The 22,525-nt window shown below is 38.3% G+C and overlaps 1 protein-coding gene across 1 annotated transcript; it reads right to left on the bottom strand.

Moving 5' to 3' along the window:
- Positions 1-13: 13 nt before the first annotated feature.
- Positions 14-22,048, bottom strand: KIAA0408 (KIAA0408 ortholog). The gene is made up of 7 exons (XM_053938876.1): positions 21,834-22,048; positions 14,967-15,073; positions 10,792-10,988; positions 7,739-8,080; positions 7,314-7,393; positions 4,728-6,102; positions 14-2,925 (listed from the first exon to the last, which is right to left on the bottom strand). Exons 2-7 carry the CDS (start codon positions 14,971-14,973, stop codon positions 2,755-2,757), a joined length of 2,172 nt encoding a protein of 723 aa, XP_053794851.1. The 5' UTR covers positions 14,974-15,073; positions 21,834-22,048; the 3' UTR covers positions 14-2,754.
- Between the last annotated feature and the right edge of the window lie 477 nt (positions 22,049-22,525).

Below are 22,525 nucleotides of genomic sequence, written 5' to 3'. Positions count from 1 at the left end.
TGGACACAGAAAATCTTGACAAAATGGACTCATCCTATTAGTTTATTTCAAAAACCTTCTGTTCATTTAACTTACATACATCAGGGAATGTTGTCGGTATTTGATCCTTTTCTGTGATTCAACAATGTGGTCTATGTCAAAGGCAACCAAAGAAACTGAAGGGAACTAAAAAAACACCTTCACTGACTAATCAAGGGAAATGCTTTTGGAGTTACATACTTCAACAAAATTGCATCACAATTTCTCAGAACAAAACTGCTTAACTTCACCATAAAGGTAATTTAAAGAAGTGTTTTTGCAGTCAACAGTGACTGAAGTTAACCACCACATTTTTTTTACAATTCTCTCATATTACCCTTTCCTCAGCATTAGGCATTCAAAGCTGGTCAGCTACTTAGGTGTTTAAAAGGTCAATTTGCAAGGTATTTTGATTTGCCAATTTTCATAGTTAGATAGAATATTAAACCATGTTCCAAATTTACCATGTATTATGTCTAATTTTTCTAGTTCTGAGGAAGTTAATGGAGTGCAATTTCTGAATTAGGGCACACAGTCAAATTTATAGAACCTTTGATTTTTCACTTGAGCACACAGATTTTTGTCTCTATCCAAACTGTATGAATTTTCTTCAAGATTTTCTGTCCTTGTATCTTTTCCAGCAATAACTTTGCAATAATGTCTGAGTAAATTTTGATGAATTGTTGATTTGCTTGATGTCTTCATGTATTGTGGGATAGACCTAGAAAGGACCAGAAGTTTAGATAGAGCAAATTATTCTGAGTGTATTTTTTGCCAAGCAGACAGCCACAATGGCATGATAAATTGGGATTTGTGGCTCTAATGCCTGCTCACTCCAATATTTGCAAACCTGAACTGTTACCAATACTACCACACAGGCTATTGCTCAGAACACAGGACCTCCTGTTTTCTCTCTCTTCAAAATCAAAGTTGTGCAAAGGAAAGAAGAATAAGGTCCTTAAAGTAAGGATAAAGGTATGAATTCTCAACATGACTGGAATAGAAAAACAGATCACTACCAAATTAAGCACATTAATTTTTCCCAATATTCCACATATACAATTCACTAGGACAAAAGCCTATACTCTCTCTGAAATCCTTTTTACATTCACATAAGAAGATGTGCACATTAGTGGATCCTGGGATGATTTTTGAAATTTCTTAGAACACACTATGATTCTCCAGAAGAAGAAGAAAAGTTGCCAGACAAGATCAGGTTGATGTTGAAGAAGTGCCTTTTTACTCCTTCTGACCTAGACATGCTGTTTAAAGGTAACCTTTATCATCGTTACTGCACTGTGTATCCAGCAGCAGCCTAACGAAAGGTGCAAAAATTCCAGGATGAAGGTCACTGTCTTTCTGAAAGTTCAGAGCCTGGACAGCATCCATACTTTTCACTCTGTGAGAAGGAACAAGCCAGGCTCAGTGCATGTCATTCAGATGGCAAATAATACCAAGTCAAGTGATGGCAACACCAGAGTCACAATGCCAGGTGTCAGGATTTCGGGCACCATTTCAGGCATCATAGCTCGATGCAATATTTCCCTACTAGATGCAGCTTGTTGCCAGAGTGCAAGTAAACTTCGTAACTGACTACCACGAGTCAGTCCAGGAGCAAGGAATTAAATAGCTCAGGCACTCTAGTCTCGGAGAAGAGTAAAAAAGGAGTGTAGCTGCAGCACTGGGAGCAACAGTGCTTGTTCTCCTGCCTTAAGTAAAAATAAACAAGTCCATTGTTATCTTACTTTGCCAAACCTCAAAGTATAATGCTAGAAGGAAAAATAAGTTTTACAGAATTGAGCATGTTCAACTCTCTTCTTCCCTTCATAAATTGTATGTTAGAGTAGCTGAATCTACCAAAGTGTTTACAGTATGCTATATATATATAATGGCACATTTAAGCTTTGTAAAGGGTTTGGAACATTTCAGAAATGTCTCTGGCGCTGAAAAAGGCTAATGTATTACAAATCATATAATATTTTAATTCAGAAAAAAATATGTTTGGGAATTTTGACCTAGCATTAGGGTTAGGAAACTGAACGAGGATGCCATGAAGCATGACTGACAAATCAGTCAAGCTAGTCTGCTTCAGATACATATTGTGCAAGGCATTATCACTGCGATCAGTCACAAAAATGCATATTTAGTTTTTTTACATTAAATACTACACCTTTGAACCTATGTAAAAGATATACAAAATATAAATGTCATCAGGACTGTATATTTCAAACTTTTTAAAATAAACACAAAGTATATCTATATATATGTAGGCATATAGGTTGTAATTTCAATGTCAACACTAGCACAGTTTGTCTCTTCTAAATACAGGCCTGTATACTTCCTAGTCCAACACATGCACCTACAAACACATGATCATGCATACAGCTTTACATTCTGCTGTTTGCAGAAAAGTCAGAATATACAGCACTATACATTTTTCAACTCAAAATTGATTGACAAATTAAGAAAGATGCCGTTCAAAAGAAATTCCTTGTGAACTATTAAAAAAAACCCCAAAAAACAGAGAAAACCAGGGATATCTCTATTTCATCTCAATAAAAACACTGAAGACCATGGTGATGATGACCTAAGATTCAGAACGCTTTGTCCGGCATGTGGTGGAGGTCACTCTTGGACAAAACACAACAGTGTGGAACTGGTTGCCACAACACATACCAAACACAGTTATAGTGAAGGCATAGAGCTTTCACAACACCTTCCAACCCAGCTCTGGGTTCAGACTACTGAGGTCTCTGACCGAAAGGAGACAGAGTTGTACACTGTTCTTCTCACAGCAGGCGGTGCTGATGGGGATCTGGATGCCCATCTGGAAGGTAGGCGTCGATTTGCTGGCCGAGCAGGACGGGAGAAGCCCTTCTCACTTGAACATTTAGCTGGCACACATATCTAGAACAAAGAGGCAAGTCCTCGCTTTAACAAGTTACAGCTTTTGTGGAATGCAGCGGGAATGCAGGAAGACATTTGTGGTGACCTCAGAACAGGTGGTTGGAAGCTATTAAAAGGAGTGCAGCAATGCACAGAATGCAAAAGAACAGCTATTTCTATGTACAGGGATTCTCATATCAGTTGTGGTTTAAAATATATGAAGACAAGTGGCAGACACAAGGAAACGTATAAAATGATAGTGCAAGACAAAATTGACATTTCCTCTTGTCTTTTAGTTTCTAGAAGTTTATTTGTCAATGAATGATGTAAAATTTCCAAGTGTAGAACTCAGAACACCATCTGATATTACTGAAGTAGGATCTACATACTTCTTAGGTATTTTTTGATAGATTCTATTTCAGGAAACTCTGTTTCCATCAGTTCTGTGTGAAGCTGTTTAACTTGGTAACTAATTCAGAATGGTTATGTGTTAATACAGTGTCATGTCTACCAGCAGAGCCATAGAGATGCAGAGGAAATTCAACAGATTTTGATCATAGCTACACTGATTTAAATTTGAAATAATGAAAATAAACCCAGTGCCTCAAGCCACATATAGTTCTTTACATCTCTGAAATATTAATTCTGCTAGACATAAAATGGTAACTCCTGGTCAGGCAGTATTCTACACTTAATTTCTACAGATGGAAATGACAATATAAAATGTGAGCCCGTGGAAAAAGTCATTATTCCTTTCCTCCATATTAATTGATGAAAATTTGTTTGCCTGTCAAAAGTTTATTGGATGAAAAAGAAATCAGAATCTTCATAGCTTTTTTCTTTCTGTGCTGAAGGAAAGATGTGCCTGTTAAGCAAGACATTGCATCACAGCAAGGCTGTCAGAAAGACATGCAGAAGAAAGTCTGCATGGTCAGATTCTCAGCTGCTTAAATCTATATAGCTCCACTGAAGTCTGTGTATTTGTGCCAGTTTAAGGCATACCAGCTGACAGCCTGAACCCATTTAAGTTTCCCAGCTCAAAACATACCTGCCTTATCTTTTTTGAGATTCCAAGAGGCATATCTCTTTGTGTTCTTTGTGGCCTTTTACAGAACCTGCAACTTTACAGTGTTTTCCAAACCATCTGTTTGTCTTTTCATTAAGAAAGAATGTTGGCAAAGGCAGTATTTCTAAACTTCTGAAAATAAACTTCAGCCAAATATAAATTAATTAGTCATGCCATCCTCTTCTGTTTCTGTGAGCCTATGCTTGAATATATAGGAGAAGCTGGAACTGAGAAATGAGTTAGAGATGGTTACTTTATTACTGGAAATTTTATGGAGTCACAATACCCCTTGTCATAGGCAGTTCCAAGGAAATCCTGATCCAAGTGGCACCCTGGATACTGAAAAACATTATCTAAGACCTCTAGGGTTTGGGGCATGGCCAAGTCTGCTTAAGCCCTATGGGAAGTCTTATGACATAACACATCAACTAAAGGAAGGAAGAGAGGGTGTTAAAACCTGGTTGAAGCTCCCACTAGTTCAGTCTTAGCATAACTGCACTGTAGTAAAAAACTAGCTTTGCAGAATAGGAGTAGGGATAAGAATCTGGCACATCTTCACTGCTCATTCTTACTTACATGCTCCTGCCCTCCCACAGCTCTTAATCTGCAGAGGAAATGCTCCTGAATCCAGATCCTGGCCTAAAGTATCTATTTTTACATAATTAGTTACAATAAAATGTTAGTCTGCCCCATTTAAGAGTCTGAGGCTTGCTATGAAATGGAATTGTTTTGCTTTTGTCATTCTTATGAACCTTACCTCTGGTAACTTCTGTCTCTCTTTTCCTTGCTTGAGTTGCTGCCCAGTATGCCTGGCTGAATTCCTTGGAAAGTCTTGTTTTTCTTGCTCAATCTGGAGAATTTCTAAATACTGGCTCAGTGTCTCACAACCCCCATTGGTGAATTCAGAATTTGCCTGTGTCCTCTTATCTTTGCAGCATTTTGCATTACACGGAGAAGTTGCAGTTGATTTTTCATAGGTTTTCAAAAGCTTTTCAACAACACCATAGTTCGACCTTGAGTCAGCTGAACGCGGGCGGCCGGATAAATTACTTGGTCTCCAGTCATGCTCGTGAAGCATGTGCCTATAACCACTAGTATTTGGAAGTCCATTAATGTGTTTTTGTTGCCCTGCTGTCCTGACAGCTTTGCTGGGGTTGTTAGTTTCTTGCTCCTTTGCTACAGAGAGCTTGTGATTTGAAACACAAGACGTATTTACAGTTTCTGCCCTGCTAGTAGCAGAGTCACACAGTGGACCACAGGGTTTGTGATCTTCTGATGCTGTTTGAGGCACCTGGTTTTCCTGCAAAGCATTGTTACGCTTATCTGTGTGAAATACAGTCCGATTAAACTCATCAATCTTTGCTGCTAGCATTTCATTTCTTTGGGTCTTTCCCAAAGGATACCTGGTGTCATCCAAAAGATCATTGTGCGAGGTAGCAGGGGCATAAAAATCATTACTGTAAAAAGGGCTGCTGTGAGACTTGGTGTTTTGTTTCTGATGCATCTTGTTGCTTTGGACCATATTTCCATCTGAGCAACTCTTTTGGGCTGACAGTGGGGAAGGCTCATTTTTATTGTCTTTTCCAAGCTTGCCCATATCATATGCCCATGTGTTGTGGCAGAAACTTGTTGGAACATTGCACTCAATTTTGGTTACAGGTATTGCAGCAATTATCATCCCAGGGACTTTCACAGCCTGCCCTTCATTTGCACAGGCTATTGCAGATTTATTTTTGTTTACAGGTGAAAGATTCCTGAGTTTCCCCCCATTCCAGCAATCCTGAGACTTGCAATTGCTATTGATACCTGGATCTCTTACTGGTGCTTCTGAAAGCTGTACAACTGCAGAAAGTGAGTTTGTTAGGTGCCGAGAAGTGCTCCGTGGAGGAACTGGTGGAGCTTCTTTCTTTTGCCAAGGTCTGAAATCTGTTCCTGTGTCACCAGTAAGACTACCATAAGAAATGTCCTTCAAAGCCTTGGTAGAGCTCATCAGATTCTTCCTATTATTATGTTCCTCTGTTTCAAAAGCAACTGAAGTCTGTGATTCATTGCTGGACACATGGTTCATCTCAGGCAAAATAACTGTGTTTTGGGTTTCTTCAAATTCCCCCAGGAAAGGAAGTGACTTCATTCTGGAAATAACAGAAGAGGTCTTTTAGGGATGAGCAATAAGGAACATTCCAGAGGACCTCAGCATGGATTAATTCTCTCAGAAGCAGGTGTTTTAACCCCAGCTATTTAAAAAGGTTTGGGAGCAGTTTCACTGCAGCTGATATACCCAGCACAATTGAAGTACACACAAAAAAATTGAAGAAAGGTCAACAAAAGGAATTTGCATTCCTTTCCTTTGCCACTAAAATTCTTTTTCTGAGTTTTTTAGATGATGACTGTTTTCTTATCTCTGCTACAGTAAGTACAGTAGGATCTTGTTCTAATGACTCATAGGAGTTCATAGTTCACTATGAACTGAATGAAGAAAGCTGTAGGACACAGTGTATCCCTTGTTTAGGTTCATAACCTTACACATGAGATCTGTCTTTTGATATATGATAAAAAAGAATCTTTAAAAGTTATGCATCAGCTATGAATCCATTTGCTCCAAAGATACAAAGAGTAGCCCAGCTAAAATAATGAATTAGTGACAGACTTTTAACTGATCACATGGTGGAGTGTGAGAAATCCCTCTGACCTTTGGGAGCATCTGAGAAGGTTCAGTTTTACCTGAGAATTTCTGCTCAACTCAAGAGGCAGTCTGGTGTTTAGCTTGCTAGAGAAGACAATGAACACTGAATTTTTAACAGATGATGGAATGTTCACTTGCCATACTTTTCAGGGTCTGACTTGCCATCTTTCCATTAGTACAAATGTATGGTAGTCCTTCCCTCTCTTGCTTTCTTTCTGCTCTTGGATCATCAGTTCCTGACACATGTCCCATGCTTAAGGCTAGATTTGGGCTTTAACTAAGAAATTCCCAGCCTGACAAACCCATACAGTGTTGTATAAAACTACATGGAAATGGGGCCAGAGTAGACAGAAACATCTGTTCACTTTCCCAATCCTCTGTACAGCCATTAGAAACAAATACAATTTCATCTCATATAAATACTAATCTGAATTTGTGTGTTCTGTATATAAAATCCATTTTGCTAATAAAGCCTGCCTTTGTATCATATTTCAGCATATTTCATTTCATTTGAGTGGTCTATGCTGAGCACTGAAACACTAGGAGGATAGGAACTGCCCAACTAATAAATCCAACAGCAAACCTGCCTTCAAAGTGAAAAACATAAGGAGAATTATTAATTTCCTTCCTCTAACATAAGAAGTCCAAAGATGTTTTTACCTTCTGTGATTGGACTTCTTTCGAATTTCCTCTTGATAGCTGCACAATTCTTCACTGACTCTGGCAAGTTCTTTAAGAGCCTTTATAAATATAAAAACAGTCCTTTAATATATACATTTAAAACTATATCTCCAGAATTAATTTGAAATTTGTGGTTATTTGCATTTAAGATTCACAGCAGAGGGAAGTATTATGAGGAAAGACACAAAAATGCCCCCACCCTATGAGCAGACGTAAAGAGCATACTGTTAACACATTCAAACAGTGGCAAAACACTCATTGATAGCAAACCTAGGGGCAAGTAGAAACAGTGACTTGTGGAAAGCTAAAATCAGGGAGATCAGTTCTTTAGCTTAACCTGGCAGGCCAAAGTCCTCAGTGTTTTCTTCCTCCTTGTAACTGAAAAATGCTCATACTTTACTTACTATATTGAGATCACCAATATAATTCTTGGTATTTTGCTCTGAAGTTTTAATGGTGAGGCTGTCTTCAGGTTCTTCGTGGTTCTCAAAGGCCAGATTATCCACTAACAGAGTATTGTTTCTGCTCTTGTCTCTGGGTTCCTTCCATTCGTGTCCTGTTATACCAAGCAGACTCCCTTTCTCCATTCTGTTGTTTGCCACATTGTATTGATGGTTCAGCTCTGCTGTGTCACTCTCTTGCAAAGTAGGGGAATGCATGGACAGTTGCAGCATCTTGCTCTGAATGGCCTTGCTATCATGGATGGTCATATTGCTCTCCCTTCTGAGTTTTACCTCCTGGTAAAGCTGAAAAAGCAACAGAACCTTCTATTAAATCATGGTATTGTAATAAACTTTATGTCAAAGCCCCCATATTTATCTTCTGTTTTGAATGATGCTTCACTCAGCAGCACTGATTAGAAAGATTCTAGATGTGTTAGTAGGAAAGTGCTGAGTCACCTAGTGTGACAATTCAAACACCATGATTGCCACAGGATAAGGCTGTTACCATTCTCAAACTCTGCCATAATTTTAATGTATGGCTTCCACCTCTGGCTGGGACTGGAAGAGATGTCACGAGATAACTGGCCCTGTCTTGGGCAGAAAGCTGCATGGTTGTTTTCCAAGTAATATCAGCACACTATGTGGTGGACACAACTGTTATCTGATGGATAGGGAATGTGGGGGAATGTGACAGAGAGAGAGTGTTCTGGCTATGTTACAGCCTATTAAAGCATATTATTTGAAGGAGAGGAAGTGAATTCTCATAAAATACAATGCCATCTACATTAGAGCAGACTCTTTCAGTTCTCAGACAAGTGAAATTCTTTCCTATGACTGGAGTGATAAATCAGTACTGCAGAATGGTATTATTTGACAATGTGCTGTCACCCTCTTCTTTTATGTTATCTGCTGAGATCCAGTGGCTTCATTAGTAAATGGTGTTAATTCTGGTTACACAGCACATTCAAACTAGGAACTGTGGTAAATTATAAATTAGAAAAAATGGCAACATCATAAAAATCTCTTCTGCTTACAGTATAATTTCCAGTGCCAAGAATCCCACAGCTCTGTACAAACATTCATTCTTAACTTGCTCTCATGAAGAAAGCACACAGGCACCTCTGAACAGCCATCTGCCTGCCCTCTCACGGTGCACAAGGCCATCACAACAGCTTTTGGAAGGACAGTGGAAAAGAATAACAACATGCAGAACATGTGGCCATTTCATGGGTAGTGCTGTGGATTAGAAGTATTCTCACGTTCAGAGACTTAACACTTGACCTCATCCTGGGTTTTCAGATTTCACTCCCAAAGCCCAGCTGCTCATGGAAACTGAGGGCTGAACTTTGCCATTTCCAAGAAATAAGAGCCTCATATGTATTCAGCATACCAATAAGAAGGAAGGATACCACTCCATAATATCTCCTAAACACCACAAATTTTTCTAGAGGAATTAAGTTTGGTGGGTTAGAGAAAACTGCCAAATTAAAATACAAGCTGATAAGTAAGTACAAGTTTTATTGAGGAAATCCTTCTACAAATAATCGCATTTAAAAGGTATATATATCTCCTTTTCTCCAGCCATGTGGCTTGTGGAGAAGAAATGTCAGGCATCTGAAATCAGCAGCAGCTATAGCCACAGCTTAAGAGGGGATCTTAGGATTCCAATAACCTTGAGATATAATCTGTAGTTTTGTTTGGTCCTGCAGTATCCAGCAAATTGCTTCATTCTCTTCCTCTTAGCCCCATTCCATTCTCTATCACTTTTTCTGTCTCTGTCTTGCTTTCCTAATCTCTGTGCTAATAAAGAACACAATGAAAACGGTCCTTTTCATTACTGTCATTCCAAATCAGCTCTTATACCTAAGAAAATGAAATTCGACTACATATACAGATCACATTACTAACTTTTGAAGCATTCTCAGCTTGGCAGTGAAATTAGGGAAGACTGCACAGAAAAGTCTTAACACAAAAGACAAAATGTGGCAAAGACCATCATACCAAAGTCTGCAAGAATTGTGGGTAAAATATAAGAGAGTTGACATTATGGAGTTCTGCTGCAGGCTGGTTTAATGGGCAGTGCATGGCTGCTCTTCCTTTGGTTCTAACCATTTCCTTCTCAGTTTCATGTGAGCAATCTCTGCCATAAATTCCTGTGTTGCTCAGCCACACGACAGTGCTGGCAGAGAGCAAGTGAAACTACTCTATGTGTATATTAGATGAAAAATGTGGAAAGCTCACTAATGAAAGATCTTGCCTCTATAGGCTGCCAAGCAGACTCAGTTAATGCATTAGAGAGTGTCAGAGAGTTTGGCTGCAGGGACAATTTGGGGATAAAAGAATAATAAATAATTGCTGTGAATATTTCTGGAAGGAGATGCATTGCAAATAGCACTGCAAATGTTTGCTAGTACGTGTAAACACAAGTGGTTTCAGAACTTTCATGCTATTTACTGTACCTGTTTTCTCTCCCAAGGGTCATCCATAAAAGGAACAGATTCTAGCCAGAATAATTCTGTATCATGCAGTATTTCATATACATATTATTTTTAATATTACCATTTGCCCCAGCAGACCTGTGTCATCTAAAGCCTTTTTACTAGATAATTATGATACCTAAATTTTTTGTTATTAAATATGTATTTTCTAAACCCCATATTGTTCAGTATTTACTTGAAAAAAACATGTGTAATATAGGCAACATGTCTCATGCCCAGTTAAATTGTCAGCTGTCCATAGAGCCAATAATGTCATAGATCACAAAGCCACATTCACCTCCTACCTTGTATTTGTGACTATTAAATGAGCAATTGCAAATACTGCTTAATCCCTGGATTTTTACCCTTCCACCAGCTGTTAGAAACTTCCAGTGACACAAAAGAAATAGGATAAAATACAAAAAAAAAAAAAAAAAAAAAAAAAAAAAAAAAAAAAAAAAAAAAAAAATTGAAGCAACTCAATGTCACTGCACTCCAAGCGAAAATGGTAGTGTTCAGATTTTTGTTTAAAAGTACCTCTTCTATTTTCTTCTGCATGACCTTCCATTGACATTCCCATTCTTTCCTTTCATTGTCAAATCTCTCCAGCAATTCCATTTTTTCTTTATTCCAGTTCCTCTCTGTATTCTTCAGTTGTTCATGCAGGTCCATGGCTAAAGTCTGTGCAATAGCAAAGACAGCTCTCTTTTTTTTCTTTCTTCCCTGAATGTTTCCTAGAAGTTTAAGGGAATAAGTCTTATGTTTTATTCTAGCTTTCAGCGAACAAAAACGGCCAAGAAAATTCCCAAAAATAATAACTGAAATGAGCTTGCAGGAGACAGTATTATTGATATTTGTCTAGAGTGTGAATCAAATATAGATGAACTAAGCATTATAGGACATAAATGCAAAGTCAGAGATGCCCAGTCTGAAAAAGGGAGGTGGAACACATTCAGCATCACAGAATTCAGTAACATCTGCCACAGTAGGCTCTGTACCATGATCACTTTGCATCTCTGCCATTACTCTTCACTATAAATGTGTTTTCAATGAATCTGAGTCTGTATAGTATTGAATGGCACTTCAGGATCTTGGAATCCTGCAATATCTGCCCTTGAGGATGAAAGCTATTTTTATATTTGTTCAAAAGACAACTGCCAATGTAAAAGTATCATGTTTGCTCATGCACTCCTGCACGCATGGAAGGAGCATGACAAGGACTGGTACATTCTTCTGGCAATTGAGGACTGCAAACTTGATATACTCAGGGAATTCTCATGGCTACATGAATGCTTTGGAATTCCTGAAGGAAGACAGGACAGGAAAGCTAATAACAGGTACAAACACATATACAGTAGAAATCATTTATATAGAAGGGACAGAAGGTCACCAAAAAGGGTTCAAGAATTTTGGATTTACAGATCTAGATCTATAAATGTTAGTTTCCGGACCAGCACAGGGAAAACTAGAAAATATTCTCCATTAGCACAAACTCCAAGCTAGTTCAAAACCTTTCTCAGAATATTTGACTAATTAATTCTTCAGTTTCTTCTTCCCCTTCAGAAGTCTTTAGCAACTTAGTGTTTTTAAATGAAAAAAATATTAATTGAACCACTAAATTGGCAAGTTTTAAGGGAAATATTTTAGATCTGCTTGTCTGACTTTGGAGCAAAGCAGTTACAAATCTTATAGGCCTGGTGTTCCTCTTGCTTTCTTACGCTTTACACCAGAAACCCCATTACCATCAACACATTTACTATGCCAGCAAGTCTGAAATAACACTCATTTCATTCAGTTATGATGGCTCCTGTGATATAGTGCCTGGTACACAGGTGTTGATACTTGAGTTTGTTAACTTCAGCTCTCAAAGCCAGTTGTTGTGTTACCTAGGTGGTCATGGAATCTAGTTCTAGTAATAAAATGCCTCTGCATTGCTTTCTTCTCCTGCCAGAAATCACATAGGTAGGCAATTGAATTTTCAGAGAGTTACCTAGGAGTAAGCCTAGTTTATCTTTCTGCAATTTCTTAATTTCCCTGAGTGATGATCAGTGATTGCAAACTCACAGGAACTGCTGATTTTACTGCCCACATTTTCTATGATGTAGTAAAAATTAATTCTTGAGCAAAGTTCTTCCCCATCCCCTATGGCAAGTCTTGTTGATTTAGCTGTGGTTACCATGTAATCACCATTTACCAGTGTCTGCTTTATTTCAGCTGACTGGGAAGACAGTGTCAAACTTGGAGTCATCTTCTTTCATGTGCAAGTAAACAGAAGAGCTCAGATGAAACCCAACAGGTTACTTAGGTCTTTGGGTCATAGGAAGTCCTCCCTCAGGATCTCCCAATCCATCATGGGCCCAGCCTTGACTCAGGGCTTGCAGAACAGCACCTGCCTTGGAGCTCTAAAAGGACAATCTGTCCCTCAACTACCTACAAAAAGATTTCAAACCCTTCTTTCCCCTGCCTAAAAACATACAAAGCAACTTCATAAAACCACAAAACACCTTGAAACTAGGAGCTGCTGAAAGACAGCACAGAATTCTCATCAAAAAAGAAGCCAAGTACTGGTTTGCTCACGGCCTCTTAGGGAATGCAGCCAGGCTACAGAGACTGCATCTCTCCAGGCCAGTGTTTCAGCTTTGTGCCAGACTCCAGTAAGCGCTGACCAAAAACAACTTTCAAAAAAATTCTATTACACTTAAGTTCTATTGCAATCTAAACATCTATTGCTAATGAACTTTAAGAATATTGCAGTACTTTCTCACCTTGATAATTCAAAGGTTGCAATTTTTAGCACTGCCATTTGATTTTTTTTTTTTTTTTTTGCTACATTTATGTCTTTATAACCTTTCAGGGTACCTCTGAGAAATAAACAAAAGTCAACTCTCTGCTTCACTATAATCCTTATACTAATACACGTCAGAAAAAAAAAAAAAAGAAAAGAAAAAACCCCATATGTAAATGCTGTACAGTCATGAACAAGAGAAGCAGACATAATCTGTCAACAACTTGCACAAATGGTGATTTTGCTAGTGCACTATTAGTAATAATGACCATGCTTTAGTCAGCCATATATTACTAGAAAGGTCAATATTGTATAGCATATTTGTTTTTACACATGTAAGAGCAGATATAATATGTACTCCTTTCAAGCATGAATATAGCATTGAAAAGGCCTCTGGTGTTTCCTTAGTGCTGGAAACTACTACTGCCATGTTGGCATTTATCTTAACAATTTTCAAATTGTTTCATATGGAACTCTGATTATAAAAAAAGACTGAAGATAGTCAGAGGAAATCAAGTCTTGAAAGCGGTTACAGAAGTTACAGATGGTTACTTTTAGCTCTAAGATCACAAAAGGCTTGTATTGTTTCTTAGACTTCTCTGATTTCGTCTTGACATCAATTCTGAGAAAAAAACTCATGTGTATTGATGTTAGCAGCTGGATGACTATACAGCTTTGCTGCTATTGTACAGTGGATCAGTTCCTCAGAGACTTTGACTCCCATTTCTACTTCTCTTTTCCCCCACTTTCTCTTTTTCTTGGTGTTTCCTTTGGGTTTGTTTGGGATTATCTTGGTGTGCAGTCCTGGTAATACACCCTCTGTGTGCATAGTGCACCGAGATTTCCCCATGGGTATTTCACATGGCTAAAGCAACCCAAGGCATGTAAAATGTCACATTATCATTTGCTCTGTGGATCAGAACAATATCTGTGCTCTTGCAGTATTGGCAATTTCTCCATGTCCTAGACAAGGTCAGAAGCTCATTACAGCAATCAAATTAAGCAAATGATCAATTCTGTCTGCATCAGCTGCATTTTGCCTTAACTTTTCCTTTAGCCCTTCCTCCTCTCAAGCAAAAAATGTTTTAAGCCACTATTTAATGTTAGTCATTACTCCTCCATATCTTACCCTTTCTAGCCAGATATTAAAAATGCAAGATAGTTTGCAAACAACCTCTAGCAACTTCTGAAAATAATCAGCTTGACATCAGCTGAGATGTTATTTTTCACCAGAGTTTAATCACATTGGATGTGCATAACCACTCAGATACACAAATCTTCCCTTGTTTTTACAGAAAAAAATGCAATCAAATTATATTTCCAAATAAGTGCTGTATTTTGGATGACTGAGAAAATTGTAAACATATGTATTTGCTCTATTATAAATGTGTGCCATGTGTCACAATAACATGCACTTTATACATTAAAAGAAAGTACAGTTGAGTGAGAGAAGGGAAAGAAAAAAGGAAGAAATTAGAGTGAAAGAAAGAGAAAGAAGAAAAGGGAAAAAGAAAAAAGAAATGGGAAAAAAAAAGAGAGAAAGAGAGAAAGAGAGAAAGAGAGAGAGAAAGAAAAAGAAAAGAAAGAAAGAAAAGAAAGAAAAGAAAAGAAAGAAAAGAAAGAAAAGAAAGAAAAGAAAGAAAAGAAAGAAAGAAAGAAAGAAAGAAAGAAAGAAAGAAAAAGAAAGAAAGAAAGAAAGAAAGAAAGGATTCTGTCATCCCTGTTCTCTTAATATATCTCTGCCTGCACTGAAAAAACTAAGTGAACTTTAAGAATAAAGACTACATATAGCATATATGAACTTCACATTACCTATAAATAACATTAAGAGGGATGTTTAAATAACTGTTTGCCACATCCAAAATTTGCCTTCTTTTTTACTTCTAACTGTTCAAAAACATTGATTTAAAATAAACTGCAACCATACCTTTCATGGAATAAGAAATCCTTTAGGAGTTTTTCAGTCCATTTCCAGGCAGCAGAGAAAGCAATGAAACACGCAGCTAGCAGGGATCCTGTTCTGTGAATCTTGATCTTTAAAAGAAGTAAGAAAGCTAAGCAAGACACAACCTTTCAACTGGGGCAGCATTTGCAACTCTCTTTGAATAAATGCTCAACTTTTGCAAACTGGAAAACAGTTCCGTTCAGCATCATCCCCGCAGCTGGCTTCCACGTGACGTCAGTGCACGGAGGATGGTTTTAAAGCCATCTCTTCCAACCCCCAGCTTTGTAACTTTATATCTCCTCATATTTTGTGTAAACAACTCCAAGTCCAGGACATTTTTAGGTTTTATAGTGCAGTCCAGTCTTTAAAGCTTGCCCAAGCAGCTAGTGTTAATATCAAAGCTGTGACAATAGGCAATTGTAGGTTTCTTTTATTGTTGCCTATGCTGTAAAGGAAGATTTTTTTGCTGTCTTTCAGACCCAGTTTTCAGGGTTATATGCTTTAGTATGATCATTTTGAGCTTTGCAACTTGATCCTCCTTAACTGCTTTGTAAAAGGAGTTTTGTTTAAAGCAGTGGTTTTGTTGGTTAACAGCTATCCTAAAGAGCTAAAAGCAAAGTACTCCTCCCTAAAATCCCTTTCTGTATTCTAAATATGCTCTCACTTATGAAATGCAGAATTATTGGGCACTGTGTAATCCTACTGTCTTGCATTCTGGGAATGGCAGCAACGGTTTCTTTGGGATATACCCAAATATTCTTGATACTTTATAATGTTTCTGGATCAGATTCTACAGTCTGTTAATTCACTTTGTATCTCAGCAAAGCAAAACACTTGAAATTCGATGAAGAATCTCCCTTGAACAGGGAAACTCATCTCTGGCACAAGGCTGGTAAAGAAGGTCCAAAAACACCTTGGGCTGGATATAAATTCCTAGGAGTGTCCACAGCAAGTGTTGGCATGGGATGAGGGAAGGGAGTGTGACAAAAGCAATCCAGCAAGTGAAAGTCCACAGGAGACCCTGAAGCCAGAGCAGAAAAATTCAGCTGCTCCCCCTGCTGAGCCGCAGGCAGGAGAAGCCCAGCTTGCTCCTCAGGTCTCTGACCACCACGGTAACTCTCCTGCTGCACCGTGGGTTAAACTGCTCCCATTTTTTGGCAGCCCGAGAGAGACCCTCAGGGGAAAGGCTCACATGCACCGCCCTGCTGGGTACTCTTGCTTGGGTGTGTCTGCAGACAGAAACTGAGACAGGCGGCAAATTCACCTTTCAGGGAACATTTTGCCCCATGTGTGCCTGGAGAAGGGCCACAAAATACTTGATTCGGGCAGCACAAAACTGGACACATCGTGCTGTCAGGCAGATGTCTTGGAATGCCTTAAGCAGGAAGATATTTTTGTGGGCAGTGCAGCTGATTACAAGAAGATCAGTGAGAAAAAGGGCATGATATGAGGATTCACACATCCTTTGCTTAGTCAGCACTCTCCTTGTTAGAAGAGTAAGGTTTTATCTAGTAAAATCCATTATAAAATCCAGTATAAATCTGGGTGCATTTTATAGTAAATACCAAACCAGGTTTCAGGGAAAACACATTTTTTCTCCTTATATGGTGTAGCTGTAAGTCTCAGCAAATACATTAATTGGGTGCTTATTCTGCTCCCATGTAACTTAAATAATGGGACTTCGGTTATTTGTAAAAATTGTAAAGATGATCTAAAAACTGAAAAAATGTGCTCCAAATACACAACTGAATGTTCCTGAAGAAAATCACCAGACTCTAAACTGAGGATTTAAATCTAAAGAAACAGTATGACTTTCTTTTGTGAGGTTAGGTCTCAAGTGCCAGCTGACATGGCTGGGAGTGAAGCCTGAGTGCTTGAGAGCAAAACTGAGCCCACAGCTGGAGGCCAGGCATCAGCGCACTGCCTCCTCCTTGAAGCCAGCACAGCTGCACTACTGCACATGAAGGCAGACTCTTCAGACATGTTTTTTTACTCTTATCCATCAACATAGGCTATTATTCTTGTGTCTTTAATATTGTTAACTCCATGCCTCTTGTCTTGCTATGAGGACTCTTTGAAGTAAAAACAGTAAAAATAAATAAAACAAAAGGCTAAATCTCAGGCTTGAGTTCTCAATCAGGCAAAACCCTACATTTCTGTCAGTGTGAGGAATTAGAAATGTGTGAGACTCAGGGGTTCATTAGGAGACAAGCACTGGACCCACCTCATAGGTCCAAGGAAAATGTTAAATTTATCCTTATATAGAAAAGCTGAGACAAAGAAAACATGAAGTGAGTTGTAAAAACATGGGATCATTGTTCTATATACCCTTAAGTGTAGCAGTAGAGAATTCTGCTTTTGAGGAAAAGAAATTATTCAACAGAGACTGTCCCTACTGTCCCTCCTCCAGCATCAGCAGACAAAGCAGCAAATGTGGCTTCTTGGTATCTGGCACAGACAAAATAAGCAGGAAGACTACTGTAGGCTTATTACATCCATTATATTGCTTCCACAGGAAAAGTATCTTTTGTCCATATCTGGTACCAGCATCACTTGGGTCAAAAGTCAGCACTTCAACAAAAAAAAAAAGGTGCAAAGGCATTTTAAACAAGACCTCTGCTAAATTTCTCTTCATCATGCAAGGCTGGAGACAAAGCAGCATGAGTTTCAGCATAAGCTATAATCTGATCATATACTCAGGGCAGTGGCTAATTAAACATACTGAAGACCACTTCAGGCCATCTTTATCTGTGCTGCACCACCTTGGTTATGGCATACCCATTCTACTATGGCCACAAAAGCTAGTGATAAGAAGGAAGAAGAGCACTGCTGCCACTGCAATCAACCCAACCTCACCATTAGATTCCTGAATGATGTACACCTTGATAATCCTGGTATATACACTTTGGGAGTGGCTATATACAACAAGAAATAGGCAGAAGAGAATACAAACTCTGTCTCCTCTTACTGTTGTATGCTTCTGCAATAGGATATAACTCAGTGGAGAAACAGAGCCAAACTAAGTGTTATGTCATGTTGCTGCTCCAAGGTTACATTGGAAATCAGTGGCAGATATTTTAGATGTTTACTTTAAATAGAGCCACCGTAATTTTCCCCATAGGCAACTGCATGTGTAATGGCAAAAGTTGTATTTGAATATCACTTCCCCTGGCATTAAATCAGAGACAGAAATGTAAGCCAATGGGAACTACATCCCTGATACTGATGCATTTAGAAGTCCCCTACTCACCTATCAGCTTCTGGGGTGATTAAGGAGAAGGGCATGTAATACCCTGAAGCTCTGCTTGTTTTTGTAAACAACCCCTGAAGTTCATGTGCAGTTCATCTCTTTTTATAACACATATCTAGACAGCCATGTTTTTGGCAATTTTCTATTTTCCAACTGCCAGGCATATTTCTGCACTATAGCACCTGCTCTCTTCTAGTTTTGATTCTGAAGCACTGGTGACATGTGTCAGCAGACACTTATTCTATCTCTCAACTGGAGCTTCGGGCATGGATATTTTTGGTTGAAAGAAGTATCTTTGAGCCTGGAGAAAATGGTCATTCTAACATAATGGGAATTTTTCAGTAGCAGTAAAAGAGAATATCTGTAAAGGGATTTTGTCAGGGCATTCAAAACCATCTATAAACAGGAAACAAATTTAATTGATTTTTTCTGGTAGCATTAAAAGAAAAAAATGTACCTATTCCATAAATTACATAAGAGTTCATTGGAGATAGTGCCAATTTCCACAACTGCAAAAATATCATAATGAGTTCTACAGAAGCAAGATCTTTTCCCTTTGAAAGAATACAGAATAAATCCCCTGGGAAATAGGAAACAGAAATTTAATATTTCAGGGAAGTGCTAAATGAAGGTAATTTCACGGTTCAAATTCAATTACTTTTTTCCCCTGGAACATTAATATTTCACCAGAATATTCCAAAATGGGAACTGTGAATCTGTTAAATGAGATTTCAACTGATAGGTAACCTGGCATATCCAGCTCCTTGCCACATGCAAACAAAATCTGTATTCTTCTTACTATTTGTCTTCAGAACTCCGAGCTGTGCAGCAGGCAGAATCAGTGAATCAGCAGTGTTCTGGCTGTCTCTGCCATGCCTGACTCTAATGCACTCCTGCTAGAGGATGCTGATGTGTTCAGCTGCATTTGCTCACTCACTGTGAGATGGTCTTCACCCACCAGGCCAGTTACTGTGTGGGGAGACCCTGCTTCCTTTCTTGGCAAGTATAATTGCTGCATTTCGTAATACCAAGTTATTTCAATTTAGCAAGACATGGAACACTTATTTCTTTGGCTAGATCTTATCTTTTGGCTATGGATAAATGTCCATACTCATTCTATTAGCTTTCTCAGCATCTTTTAAAGTTGTGCAATATCTGGCATGAAACAGATCAGCAGCTCAAATCGCTCCCTTCAACCTTAATGCAAAAATACAAGAAAAACACATCTCATTCCTCACTGAGATTTCTCTGTGAGGCTCCTCACCATTCTCCTTGCTCATGAGAGATTCAAAGACTGTGTGGAGCTTCTAAAATAATTTTGCATGCTTTAGCGTGCTTTAGTTTCAGACTGCTGCTTGTGCAATAGCTCCCTGAATGTCCCAAAAGGTCTCAGCCTTGATTTTGCTTTGTTGATGCCTGGTGGAAAGCTCCAGCTTTTATGCAAGAAAAAATACAGTGGGAAATCAATGGGGTTGTAATTGCCAGTGCTGTGCAGACATTATCTCCATTCTCATCTCAGAAATTCATTCTTACCTTTTCTGATGTCTGAGAAAGAAATATATCTTTCCCAATAATTTTTCAGGATTTATTCAATGTATGAATTCAGTGTGTTACTACTTTAGAGTATTACTGTTACTGTTGTGGTCTCTTTAAATCAAACCTTCTCTACTCATTTTTATTACATACAACACCAAGAAAGGTATAAGTAAGTGTGGGTTAAAAACTAGAAGCCCAGAACTACAGATCATAGATTAAGTCTGACTTTTTCTCTCTTACGGAAATGGAGTCAGTAACATTTAAGAAAACACAAAGGATTGGTTTTACCCCCACAGAAGATACTAAAGCAGAAAGAAACTGAAAAAGTCAGTCTTGTGCTAAGATTTGGTATGACAATTTTTAGCCTCAAATTGTTGTATTTTTAATGTCCAAATTGCAAATCCATGGGGGAAAAAACTCCTAGTATTTCCAGCAGCTGCTGAAAAACAAGAGGCCTTTTCCAGTTACAGAAATTCACTGTGAATTATGACTTGATCATATCTTGCCATAATAGTTTTTAATATGTGGAACTTAATTTTAGGTAACTGCCTAAATTAGAGCATCTTAGAAACTCCTCAGAATCACTTTGGGCCTGACTTTATCCTTTACTGGGAAACCAGTCAAAGCTATCTATTAATCTCACATATATTGATTATAATTTCCTTTAGACATCTCACTAACTATAAAATGGATAATGATGACAACACCCCCTAGTAGGAATAAGTATTTGGATTAAATCAAGGAGTTGAGTGATTTAGCTGATCAAGGTTACTGCACCTGCAGAGTATGTTGAGGGAAAGCTAGACAAAGAGAAAAATACTGTATTGTTTAATAATGAATATTTTTACTATTTTTTTCATTCACATAACAAAAATTTTATTGTCCCATCTCTTGCTGCTCTCTGAGGATTTTCCCTCAAAATGGTGTTTCAACTATTTCAAGTAGCAGAGCACAACCTAGGCATGGAGATGAACTGCTCTCAATGGGGAATGAATGAAGTGAACAGAGAGCTAACATGATAAATCAAAGGGAATCCTTACCACTAGCTAGAAAAACAGCTGCTTTATTTATTACCACTCTATACTACTACATTATTCAACAGGGAAACTGCAGAAAAAGAAGTGTCATTAATACACATACTTGTTCACCTTTCAAGAATTCGTATTTGTGGAACTCGGTGGTTTCAGCATGGGTTGAATAAAACAGAAAAGTGAGCTCCATCAGGCATTTCAGATGAGGTTTTCATAGTGGGAGATCTACTGCTTGTAGGAACTGCTATTAAGTGTGAAAGAAAGAAATGAGTCACCTGTGCCCTTACTTCAGCCTCTCCCAGGCAGGAAAGGAATATTCAGTGACTATTGATGCACACCCGTTCACTATGGTCACTGGCTACCAATGGCACAGTTAGACAGGGGTCACTCAGCAAAGCAAGAGTTACCATGTCCATTCAAAACTCCTGCTGAAATCTGGGGAGAGAACATAGAGCTGTGGTGGTTACAAACTGGGAAATGTTACCTGACAAACTCGACACCAGTCAAGGTGACTTACACCAAGCCCATCAGTTCAAGTCAGACTGTAGCATGGCCATTTTTCTAGAGCACAGAGAGAATGCAGCCAGCCTTTATCTCTCAGAAGACTCCTCAGCTACTCTGATACCTTCTCCTCATGCATCTCATTCTCAGAGGCTCCAGCTCCTGGCCTCTGTTCCAGATATAGTGCTCTATATACCAACTATTTTGACTGGGGTCTAATGCACATAATGCAGTGTTGAAAAACATTATCATCACATTTATGCAAAATATACATACAAGCTCTGATATAAAACTGCAGAATACACACAGAATGTGGCTTTACTATTCATACGTGGCTAGGATACAAATTCTTTTTCTAGGAGTGGGAAGAGAAAAGTAACAAGAGTCCTCATACCCACTCTGCATTTTTCTATTTTGTTTCTGATTTGGTGCAAATGAATGAATATTAAATTGGTTCCAGTCCTCAGGAAATTTTTATTCAAAAGTTATAAAACCAGACAAAGTGAAAAATTCCATTTTCTGTTTGCTTACCTGGAATACTGTGGTGAGCAGGTTTCCTATTCGACTGGGTGACTTTTTGGTATGTTTTTTTGCAGTTCTTTTGGTTTGGCTTTGGTTTTGGCAAACAAGTAGTCTTCAGTGTTTTTACAGCAGTGGCTATTACAGAAACTATGTCTCTTGCACTTCTTATCTTGGAGGGTGGACAAAATAAACAAACTGAAAATAACACTACAATGAACAGTAAATGATGAATGACTTACAGTACAAAAAACAGTGTAAAAAGAAAGACAAGTTTAAATATTGTTGTGTATGAAAGGGATGAAAATAATACAAGGATGAGAATAAGTAAAATGATAGGCTGGAACATCTGGGAAAGTAAATACAAAGACAAAGAGAACAGTCAGTTAATGGAATAGCAAGTCCAAAGTTTCAACCAAATAAATAGTGAATCAGACTATGCTTGTGGAGGGACCAAGTGCCCATCTCCCATTTACTTCAGTAGGAGTTCTGCATGGTCAAGCCCTGAAATGTCCAATTGTTTAATATTCAATTGTTGTTATTTTTTTAGAGAAAACACTAATTAGTTTGTTTTCAACTTGTGTAGGTCCATGCAGTGCTCTGCCTTTAAGCTAATGGGAGCTCCACAAGCTCAGAACTACTGCTAGATCAGAAAGTGAGCATGCTAAATGCCGTCTCTGTTCGATTTCATGCAATACATGTAT

Source organism: Vidua chalybeata, chromosome 3 (assembly GCF_026979565.1).
Source record: "Vidua chalybeata isolate OUT-0048 chromosome 3, bVidCha1 merged haplotype, whole genome shotgun sequence".
In the NCBI taxonomy this organism is placed as follows: Eukaryota; Metazoa; Chordata; class Aves; order Passeriformes; family Viduidae; genus Vidua; species Vidua chalybeata.
This window is presented reverse-complemented; position numbering and strand designations above follow the sequence as displayed.